Source organism: Mandrillus leucophaeus, unplaced genomic scaffold, assembly GCF_000951045.1.
Source record: "Mandrillus leucophaeus isolate KB7577 unplaced genomic scaffold, Mleu.le_1.0 Scaffold521, whole genome shotgun sequence".
Classification (NCBI taxonomy): domain Eukaryota; kingdom Metazoa; phylum Chordata; class Mammalia; order Primates; family Cercopithecidae; genus Mandrillus; species Mandrillus leucophaeus.
Window position 1 is genome coordinate 181242 of NW_012105598.1, and position 11961 is coordinate 193202.

At 41.3% G+C, this 11961-nt stretch overlaps 1 protein-coding gene across 1 annotated transcript in view; it reads left to right on the forward strand.

Annotated features, from left to right (window-relative positions):
- Positions 1-1337: 1337 nt before the first annotated feature.
- The window catches only part of USP42 (ubiquitin specific peptidase 42), a 56325-nt gene continuing 45701 nt past the window's right edge, over positions 1338-11961 (forward strand). The window contains exons 1-3 of the mRNA XM_011996664.1: positions 1338-1590; positions 4858-5058; positions 6346-6427. Coding sequence (XP_011852054.1) covers positions 1350-1590; positions 4858-5058; positions 6346-6427 — 524 coding nt within the window. The 5' untranslated portion in view covers positions 1338-1349. The remainder of the gene's footprint in view (positions 1591-4857; positions 5059-6345; positions 6428-11961) is intronic.

The window sequence follows — 11961 nt, forward strand, 5'->3', positions numbered from 1 at the left end:
CCTGACTCAGCCTCCCGAGTAGTTGAGATTACAGGCACATGCCACCATGCCCGGTTAATTTTTGTATTTTTGGTAGAGATGAGGTTTCACCATGTTGGCCAGACTGGTCTCAAACGCCTGACCTCAGGTGATTCACCTGCCTCGGCCTCCCAAAATGCTGGGATTACAGGTGTGCACCACCATGCCCGGCTAATTTTTGTTTTTCGTAGAGACAAGGTTTCACCATGTTGGCCAGGCTGGTCTCAAACTCCTGACCTCAAGCGATCTGCCCTTGGCCTCCCAAGGTGCTGGAGGGAATTATAGGCGCGAGCCACCGCACCCGGCCTCTTGAAAGGTTTTCTACACAGGAGTGGCATGTAGATGTGGCTGTTGTTGGGCAGTTTCAGAAATATCCCTAACAGCATTCTTTTGACAAGGTGGCATAACCAGAAGGAAGCCTGGCTGGGAATGCTGGACCTGGCTCTCAGTCCCAGTTGCTGACTGGTTGCTGACTCGTTAGGGTCACAGTTGCTTCATTTTATAGGCCCTGGGGATTCTGTCTGATCTCTCATAGGTTCCTTATGAAAATCAAGTTAATGTATGTCCAGCAGTTGATGCAATGCCCAACACATAGAAAATGCTCAATTACTGTTAGCCCTAATATTTTAAAATAGGACTCAGAGAGAAAATTATAATCAAGCCCTTTCGTAACAGATATTTGTGTTCGAGTTTGATGTCAGTAATGGCTTACGGGTTTTGTTTAAAAAGTCATACATTCCATATAAACGAGCCTCTTAGGAAAAATGGTTTGTTTTAAAGGTGAGATCTCTATAATTGTAATTTTAAAAAATATTATGTATTTCACTTGATGCCATTTGCACTTTAAGCACAAAATTAAGTCTAGATTTTCTGTGTGTAGTTGACGCTTTTCTCTGAGGTATTATACTCAAATTGAAGATTTAGTCAAATATATTCTGTGTATAATTTTTCTAGTTTTAAGCAGTGGAGAAGGAAAATATAGGTACTTAGTAAATAAATAGAATTGAAAATGGAAATGCCCAATTATAAACTGAAACGCCAGACTTTTAGGGGGCATGAAATGAAATGAGAAGTTCTTCTAATCAAATACTTCACTGAAGATTTTAAAATAAAGATTGTTGACATTCAGATTATCATGATGCTAAATGTCCCAAGGAGATTATTACAAACATGTTAGAAAGTGCTATTGTTTTTATATTTGGGTGATATGTTTGAAAATAACTTTAAAATGACTGGGAACGATTTTCCAAGATCTAGTGGTAGGGTAAGGAGATTGCTTTTCTCACCTGATGAAGCAAATATATACTTTTCTTCTTTTGCAGAGTTGAACAATGACCATAGTTGACAAAGCTTCTGAATCTTCAGACCCATCAGCCTATCAGAATCAGCCTGGCAGCTCTGAGGCAGTCTCACCTGGAGACATGGATGCAGGTTCTGCCAGCTGGGGTGCTGTGTCTTCATTAAATGATGTGTCAAATCACACACTTTCTTTAGGACCAGTACCTGGTGCTGTAGTTTATTCAAGTTCATCTGTACCTGATAAATCAAAACCATCACCACAGAAGGATCAAGGTACTGTTTTTCAAAAGAGAGAATTACCGCCAGAAACTCCTGTGTAAATGCTGTTGGTGACTTGGTGGTTTCAGAGAGGGGCTTATTTTGCAAGGCATGAGGCCACCTGAGTAGCCAGCAGAGTTGCATTACTCGATGGGCTTTGTTTTCCTGTTACTTGTCCGTGTTTGACAACAAAGTAGCTTGTTTTTGTTACTAGAATATTATTAGTTTCTTTTATTCCAATTTTTTTAAGGATAAACTTTGTTTTGGTGAGAATTGAGATGGGCAAGCATTACATTAACTTGTTAACCAGTAGTTATTCTAGTTCCCTAAGTAGATGACTTTTACAAATTTTGAAGATGTTTTGTAAAATGGTTGTCTTTTGACAAATGAACTTTGCCCAGTTTTTTTGTTTTTGTTTTTTTCCTGGCAGTTAAAAATCATTCGTAGTAATAAAGCTCTTCGAAAGAGAGCAGATAGGCCAGGCACGGTGGCTCACACCTGTAATCCCAGCACTTTGGGAGGCCGAGGCAGGCGGATCACCTGAGGTCAGGAGTTTGAGACCAGTCTGGCCAATATGGTGAGACCCTGTCTCCACTAAAAATACAAAAATTAGCCAGGCATGGTGGTGTGTGCCTGTAATCCCGGCTACTTGGGAGGCTGAGGCAGGAGAATCGCATAAACCTGGGAGGCAGTGGTTGCAGTGAGCCCGAGATCGCACCATTGCACTTCAGCCTGGGCAACAGAGCGAGACTCTGTCTCAAAAAGAAAAAAGAAAAAAAAGAGAGTATATAACACAAATGTTACATTTGTTATGATGATACAAATGTGGTTACATTTGTTAAAACTCATCCAGATAAATGAGACATTAACACTTTAAGTTGGTACTTCAAGACTTTTGGATTTGAGGACATGAAGATTTGAAATACAGTAGAATTTCCTAGTTAGATTGTTGTTTGGCTTAGAGCATGTAGCCCAGGACAGCTTTGAATGCAGTCCAACACAGATGCGTAAACTTTCTTAAAAACAGTGAGTTTTTTTGTGGGTTTTTTTTTTGTTTTTTTTTTTTTAAGGCTCATCAGCTATTGTTAGTGTTAGTGTTAGTGTATTTTATGTGTGGCCCAAGAAAATTCTTCTTCCAATGTGGCACAGGGAAGCCAAAAGATTGGACACCCCGTGGCTTCAAGTAGTTTGATTGCCATGTTGTTTTGAGTCCTTTTAGCAAATTTCTTTTTTTTTTTTTTTTTTTTGAGACAGAGTCTGGCTCTGTCACCCATTCTGGAATGCAGTGATGCAATGGTGCAGTCTCGGCTCACTGCAATCTGCCTGCCGGGGTCAAGCAGTTCTCCTACCTTAGCCTCCTGAGTAGCTCGGACTACAGGTGTGCGCCACCACGCCCGGCTAATTTTTTGTGTTTTTAATAGAGATGGGGTTTCACCATGCTGGCCAGGCTGGTTTCAAACTTATCCACCCGCCACGGCCTCCCAAAGTGCTGGGATTACAGGTGTGAGCCGCTGCGGCCAGACAACAGTAAGTTTCATATTGTGATGTGGGCGTGGGTGTTGCAGTTTGGCTTGCTGAAAGTGTTCTGGGTAGGGGGAAGTTTATCTTATGAAACACAACCTAATCGAATGTTGCACATAGAGGTGGAAAGTCCTTCGGCTTCTCTCCAGCAGCACTTTCCCACAGGACCTCTTTCTCCACAGCCTTCAACCTCCTGTCATGTTGCTTGGACTCCTCTCTCTTCTTAGGACTTAACTCACATCTCCCCACTCTGCCCTTTTTTGGGGCTCCCATCTCATTCTCTACAGAATCCTTTCTCTTGTCCTAATTTTGCTCTCCTTTCCCCACCAAGCTGCAGCCTGCCTACGCCTGCCTAAATAACCACTAATATCTCTCTTCAAATGGAGAATGATTCTACATGGCATCTCAGCCCTTTTTTTTTTTTTTTGAGACGGAGTCTCGCTCTTCGCCCAGGCTGGAGTGTGGTGGCGCCGTCTCGGCTCACTGCAACCTCTGCCTCCTGGGTTCATATCATTCTCCTGCCTCAGCCTCCCAAGTAGCTGGGACTACAGGCGCCCGCCACCACGCCTGGCTTATTTCTTGTATTTTTAGTAGAGACGGGGTTTCACCGTGTTAGCCAGGGTGGTCTCCATCTCCTGACCTCGTGATCCGCCCGCCTTGGCCTCCCAAAGTGGTGGGATTACAGGCGTGAGCCACCGCGCCCGGCCCAGTCTCAGCCTTTTGTTAGAACACTGGGGGACTGCCAAAGCCTTTGAAAAATTAGTCTTACCATTGATGATTTTCAACTTTCCTAAATAAGTTGTTTCTTGAGCTTCAGCTGAGTTCCATTGTCATACTTAGTTATTAGTAATCTGTTGATAATCTTCAAAATGGATAAAACCTTTTCAGGTCACAGGTAGTCTACTCACAAGTGTGTACAGCGGTTCCTGACAGCCTAAATTCAAAGCCCGCTTCCTTAATGGTAAAATAGGGATGACATCGGTACCAACCATTAGAATTGCAACCATTTGGCTTAGTAAGGGCTCCCTACATGAGATGACAAGGAGCACAGTTATGGTGGCACTGAATTTGCATCCATGGCAAATGTTACAAGGAGTCAAATTTATCTCATTCTTTCTATTGATTGTGTTATTTTTTAAATGTTCAAAGTGGATATAAAAGAGTAATCATAATGAACTTTCATGTGGCCATCAACCAACTTTGACATTTATCAACTTATGGCCAGTTATACTAGCACCTAGTTACCTCCCCACGACATGATCTTAAATCCAATACTTCATCTTTCACTTGTATTTTAGTGTATACATCTAAAGAGTTTTTTCTAAAAGTCAAAAATGTCTTCATATGAAAATGCCATTCAGTATTCATATTTCTTTGGTTGTTTTATGTATATATAAATATATACATACATAAAATATTCATAAAATGTGTATATATGTATTTTTTAAGCAGTTGTTCAGAGCAACATCCAAATGAAGTCTACACTTTGCATTTGGTAGATATATCTCTCAAGTTTCTTTTAATCTGTAACCCTCTCCCCTTTCTGTCCTTGCAGTTTGTTTATTGGAAAAACCAGATCATTGAAAATTTCTCATGTTCTGGCTTCTGTCATTTAAAATGTCCCTCTTCCCCCTGTATTTCAGGCAGGCTGGTCATGAGATTACGGATCTTGAACAGATTGAGGTTTGACCAAGTGTTACTATTTATTTAGCTTCAGTATGCAAAGCTTTGTTTCTGACTCTTTCTTGTTTATTTTTCTAGCCCTAGGTGATGGCATCGCTCCTCCACAGAAAGTTCTTTTCCCATCAGAGAAGATCTGTCTTAAGTGGCAGCAAACTCATAGAGTTGGAGCTGGGCTCCAGAATTTGGGCAATACCTGTTTTGCCAATGCAGCACTGCAGTGTTTAACTTACACACCACCTCTCGCCAATTACATGCTCTCACATGAACACTCCAAAACATGTAAGTGTTCTGCGTTGTGTTTGTAGTGTTGTAGTATGCTAACCTACTTTCATTTTTTCCTCTGAAATGAAAGTGAAGAGTGCTATGATTACTAAGAAGTTGGTTTATTCTTTTAGAAACCAAGGAGGAGAATTCATTATTGGTATTCAGGTTGCTTAAAAAACATTTTGCACCTAATTGGACCTGTGAAGGTATTTAAAAAGGAACATTTTATCAGCATTTGGCATTTCTGAACTCCTTGTTGGTTTTCTACACTTACTAAAAAAAAGTGACAGAAATATCTGACATTAGCTGGGCTCACACCTGTAATCCCAGCACTTTGAGAGACAGAGGAGAGAGGATCACTCGAGCCCAAGAGTTGGAGACCAACCTGGACAACGTAGTGAGACCCCCTCTCTACTAAAAATAAAAATAAAAAAAAAATTAGACTAGTGTGGCAGCACACACCTGTGGTCCCAGCTACTCAGGAGGCTGAGGCAGGAAGGTCACCTGAGTCCGGAAGGCTGAGACTGCAGTGAGCTGTGATTGCACTGCTGTACTTCAGCCTGGGCAACAGAAAGAGACCCTGTCTCAACAACAGCAACAACAAAAGTCTGATGCCAGCAACTTGGGACAAGCAGAGTTAAGAAATCCTGCCTCTCCTGGCATTTATACCACGTTGGAAGGCTTGATTCATTTACAGGCTTGTAAGCCTTAGAGGAGAGGGTCTCTCTCGCCACTGCCCCCAACCTCCTAGAATTCAGACTAGACTTTCCCTTTAGCATTTGAGAACCTCATCTTCAACATACATGGCAGGAAATCAGTTAAAACTTATTAAAATGTCTTTAATTAGATGGAAGCCAACTCAGTGGTTGACTATCAACCTTCAGGATTTGGAACATCCATTTTTGAGGTTTTGGCCTTCTCCATATGTTGTAAATATCCTTCATTCTTTATAAATGCAGTGTCCCTCTTCTTTGATCTAAATTAATGGCTCAGATTCATGTGTGTATGTTCTGGTGCTATTCGTTAGTTACTAGGATTAAAGAAAAAAAAAATTCTTGGTTTCTTTTTGAATAGTTCTTTACTTAATGGAGAATATAAATTGGTTATTTTAAAACTGATTTTTTTTTTCCTCCAAAGAGCCAAGTAATGCTTGTAAAGAATTTGGAAAGTACAGAAAAATTTAAAGAAACCAAAGAAAAATCACCTAGAATCTCACCACCTACCTAGAGGTGTTTGTTATACCAAGGGGTTTTAAATTACAGAATGAACGTTCTGTTTGCCCTCATTTTCTCTCTTTCTAAGTCCATAATTCATTCCCCACAGACAGCTTTCCTCTCACTTTTGCGCTTAATGAAAGTAGGGTGTGGATGAAAACCCAGCACTAGCACCTGGACAGCAAGAGAGAGGACCAAGACAAAATTCAGAAGCTCCCGGTGTCCAGAATTAGGTGCCTATCTTTTATGCTACTGGTAGTTTTTGCGCTTGCTTCCTCCCTCCCTTCCTCCCTCCCTCCCTCTCTTTCTCTCTCTCTTTTCCCAGCTTTACTGAGGTGTGATTGATATATACCAAATTACACATATTTAAAATATATAATTTGATGAATTTTGACATCTGTATGCACCCATGAAACTAGCATCAAGATCAAGCTAATGAACATGTTCATAACCCTCAAAAGTTCCCTGATGCCCCTTTGAAATCACCCTTTCCATCCTTTCCCCACCCTCATCCGCTCCTGCCAGGCAACTACTGATCTGCTTTCTGTCACTATAGATGAATTAGTTTAGATTTTCTAGAATGTTGCTTATGTGGAATTGTACAGTGTATGTTCTTACATTATCTTGCTTCCTTCACTCAGCATAATTCCTTCAACATTATTCCATTTGTGCCATGTAGCATCACTTCATCGTATTGTTGAGTAGGATTCCATTTTATGGCTAGATCACAATTTGTTTCTCCATTCGTCTGTTGATGGGCATCTGGGTCATTTTTCACTTTGTGCCATTACAAATTAAGCTGATATGAACATTTGCAAACAAGCCTTTGTTAGGATATGTTTTCATTTCTCTTAGGTAAATATCTAGGTGTAAAATGGCTTGGTCCTGGGGTGGGTGTGTACTTTAACATTTTAAGAGACTTCCAAACTTTCCAAAAGGGATTGCAGTGTTTTATAGTCCCACCCCTGGTGAATGATGCTTCCATTTGCTCCACATCCTTCCCAATACTTGGGGTGGTCAGTGTTCTTCAGTTTTAGCCATCTCCATAGGTGTGTAGTGTGGTAGTATTTTGTTGGGGTTTTAATTTGTACTTTCATAATGAATAATGCTGAACCTCTTTTCTTTTTTGTTTTGTTTTTGTTTTTGAACATCTTTTCATGTGGTTATTTGCCATCTGTATATTTCCTTTGCTAAAAATGCCTGTTGAAATCTTTTGCCCATTTGAAAACTGGTGGTTTTCTTATTGTTGAGCTTAGAGAGTTCTTTATATATTCTCGATGTAAGTCTTTTATTATATAGGCTGGGATTTGTCTTTTGATTCTTTTCAGCGTCTTTTATAGAGTGCATTTTTTGTTTTGGGAAATTTCATTTCATTTTTTTTTTTTAATTCATTGTGCTGTAGGTGTTTTAAGAAATCTTGGCTGAGTGCGTGGTTCATGCCTGTAATCCCAGCACTTGGGGAGGCTGAGGCAGGTAGATCACTTGAGCCCAGGTTTTCAAGACTAGCCTGGGCAACATAGGGAGAACTCATCTCTATATAAAAAAATCAAAAATTAGGCCAGGTGTGGTGGTTCATGCCTGTAATCCACTGTTTTGGTAGACTGAGACTGGTGGCTCACTTGAGCTCAGTAGTTTGAGACCAATTTGGGCAACATGGTGAAACCCTGTCTCTATAAAAAATACAAAAATCAGCTGGGCTTAGCGGTGCGCGCCTGTAGTCCCAGCTGCTTGGGAGACTGAGGTGGGCGTATCACGTGAGCCCAGGAGGTTGAGGCTGCAGTGAGCCGTGATTGTGCCACTTTATTCCAGTCTGGGTGACAGTAAGACCATGTCTCACGGAAAAAAAAAAAGTCTTTGCCTACCTACAGGCCACAAGTATTTTTCCTGTATTTTCTTCTAGAAGTCTTACAGTTTTAGCTTTTTTTAGGGGGGTCAGTGATCCATTTTGAGTTGATTTTTGTTTGTGGTGTGAAGATGGAGCAAGTTTATTTTTTGGCACATGGATGTTCAGTTGTTCCAGCACCGTTTGTTGGAAGGATAATCCTTTTGCCACTAAATTGTCTTCGCACCTTTATCAAAAATCAGTTGGTTGAAGCACCAGAGACAGAAGAAAAAAAATCAGTAAACTGTATAAATACGATCTATTTCTGGATTCTATTATGTTGTACTGATCACTTGTTTATCTTGACACCATAGCACAATATCTTGATTACTATATATTTTAAAGCTTTGTGGCCAACTTCAGTGGCTCATGTCTGTAATTCCAGTGTTTTGAGAGGCCAAGGCAGGAGGACTGTTTGAACCCAGGAGTTTGAGACCAGCCTGGGCAACATGTCAAGACTCTGTCTCTACAAAAAAAAAAAATTAGCTGCATCTGGGAACTCATGCCTCTGGTCCTCGTTACTTGGGAGGCTGAGGCAGGAGGATTGCTTGAGCCTAGGAGTTTGAGGCTGCCGCAAGCTATGATTGCACCACTGTATTACAGCCTGAGTGACAGAGTGAGACGCTGTCTCAAAAAAAAAAGTTTTGGAACCAGGTAAGTTCTCCAGCTTTGTTCTTTCTCCGAGTTACTCTGTAGCCTGGGCAACATTGTGAGACCTCATCTTTACAAAAAATAAAAAAAATTCGCTGGGTGTGGTGGCAAGCACCATAGTCCCGGCTACTTGGGAGACTGAGGTGAGAGGCTCGCTTCAGCTCGGGAGGTAGTGACTACAGTGAGCCATGATCGTGCAGCTGCACTGCAGCCTGCGCGACAGAGTGAGATCCTGTGTCAACCAAAATAAAAAAGTTGTTCTGGTTGTTCATGGTTGCTTGGCCATTTGTATTTTCAAATGAATTTTAGAATCACTTTGAGAATTTCTACAAATAATCTTCCTGGTATTTTGATTGGGACTGTACTGAATCTTTAAATCAATTTGATGTGAATTGACATCTAAACAATATTATTTTCCGACTCACAAGCAAGGTATACCTATTTATTTAGGCCTGGTTTTTTTGTTTTTTTGTTTTTTTTGAGACAGTCTTGCTCTGTTGCCCAGGCTGGAGTGCAGTGGTGCACAGTCACGACTCACTGCAGCCTTCAGCTCCTTGGCTCAAGGGATCCCCCTGCCTCAGCCTTGTGAATAGCCAGGTATACAGGCATGTGCTACAACACTTAGCTACTTCTTTATTTTTTTGTAGAGACAGTCTTACCATGTTGCCCAGGCTGGTCTTGAACTCCTGCACTCAAGCAGTTCTCTTGCCTCAGCCTTTTTTTGTTTTTGTTTTTCTTTTTCTTTTGAGATGGAGTCTTACTCTGTTGCCCAGGCTGGAGTGCAGTGATGCGATCTTGGCTCACTGCAGGCTCTACCTCCCGAGTTCGCACTATTCTCCTGCCTCAGCCTCCCGAGTAGCTGGGACTACAGGCGCCCACCACCACACCTGGCTAATTTTTTGGATTTTTAGGAAAAAACGGGGTTTCACCATGTTAGCCAGGATGGTCTCGATCTCCTGACCTCGTGATCCACCCGTCTCGGCCTCCCAAAGTGCTGGGATTACAGGTGTGAGCCACCGCGCCTGGCCCTTTTTTTTTTTTGAGACGGAATCTCAGTCTGTTGTCCAAGCTGGAGTGCAGTGCCACTGTCTTCACTCACTGTAACCTCCACCCCTTGGGTTTAAGTGACTCTCCTGCCTCAGCCTCCCAGGTAGCTGGGATTACAGGCATGCACCATCACACCTAGCTAATTTTTGTATTTTTAGTAGAGTTGGGGTTTCACAGTGTTGGCCAGGCTGGTCTCAAACTCCTGACCTCAAGTGATCTGCCTGACTCGTCCTCCCAAAGTGCTGGGATTACAGGCATGAGCCACTGTGCCCAGCCTCTTGCCTTAGCCTTTCAGAGTGTTGGGATTTCAGGCATGAGCCACTATGCCTGGCGTAGGCCATCTTTAGTTTCTCGTTGCCCAGGCTGGAGTGCAATGGCATAATCTTGGCTCACTGCAACCTCCGCCTTCTGGGTTCAAGCAATTCTCCTGCCTCAGCCTCATGAGTAGCTGAGATTACAAGTGCCTACCATCAAGCCTGGCTAATTTTTGTATTTTTAGTAGAGACAGGGTTTCACCCTGTTGACCAAGCTGGCCTTGAACTCCTGACCTCAAGTGATCCACCTGCCTTGGCCTCCCAAAGTGCTGGGATTACAGGGGTTGAGCCACTGCACCCAGCTGGGATAAATATTTTCATTAACTATTATACAAAGGGTATTTTATTTTTAAAATTTCAACTTCCTGATCGTTTATTGCTAGCCTATAGAAATACTATGTTTTTCAGATTTTGATCTTATATCTTGGAACCTTGCTTAAGTCACTTACTAATTGTAGTAGTTTTTTTAAAGATCCCTTAGTGTTTTATAGACGCAACCATGTGATATGTGAATAAAGATAATTTTACTTCTCCATTTCCAGTCTGTGTAGTTTCTTTTTTTCTTTTTCTTGCTGTTTTGTTCTGATTAAGAGACCTCCATTACGTTGTTAAATAGAGGTGATAAGAGTAAAAATCCAAGTCTCTTTCTCAGCCTTAGAGGAAAAGCATTCAGTCTTTCACCATTAAGCGTGGTGTTGTAGGTTTTTCATAGATACCTTTTACCAGGTTGAGTTGTTTGATGCTTGAATGTTAAACCAACTGTGCATTCCTGAGATGACTCACACTTAGTCATGATACATTACTCTATGTATTACTGGCTTTGATTTGCTAAAATTATAAACAATTTTGTCTTAATGAGTGTTATTAGTCTATAGTTTCTTATAATGCCTTTTTTTCTCCTTGTTTTGTCGTTAGGGTAATGTTGGCATCATGGCAAGTGTTGGGATATATTTTGTTCACTTCTATTTCCTGGAAGAGTTTGTACAGAATTGATGTTATTTCTTCTTTAAATGTTTGGTAGATTTCAGCAGTGAAGCCATCTGGGCCTTGCAGTTTCTCATGGACAGGTTTTAAACTACGTATTTAATTTCTTCTTTTCTCTCTTTTGTTTTTTAGAAATCAGGATCTTGCTCTTTTGCCCAGGCTGGAGTACAGTGGCAAGATCATACTGCAGCCTCCACCTCCTGGGCTCAAGCAATGCTCCCACCTCAGCTTCCTGAGTAGCTAGGACTAGAGGTGTGCATCACCACACACAGCTAATTTTTAAATTATTTTTGTAGAAATGAGGTCTCACTGTGTTGCTCAGGCTACTCTTGAACTCCTGACTTCAAATGATCCTCCCTGCTTGGCCTCCAAAAGTGCTGGGATTATGCCACCATACTCAGCTTTCTCTCTTTTTTGTTTGGTCAATCTGACAAGAAGTTTTTAATCTTACTGATCTTCTCAAAGAATGAGCTCTTGGTTTCATTGTTACAGTTTTCTGTTTTATTGACGTTTGTTGTTATTGTCATTATTCCCTTTCTTCTGCTTACTTTGGATTTAATGTGCTCTGTTCCAGTTTCTTAAGGTGGAGTCTTAGGTCATTTGATTTGAGATCTTTCTTCTTTTCCAATGTAAGTGTTAAATGCTATAAATTTCCCTATGAGTGGTACTTTAGTTGTATCCCAAACATATTGATATGTCGTGTGTCAGTTGTTTTTTTTTTTTTTTAAAGACAGGGTCTCTCAGTTTGTTGCCTAGGCTGGAGTGCAGTGGTGCCATCATAGCTCACTGCACCCTCAACCTTCTGGGTTCAAGTGTTCCTCTCACC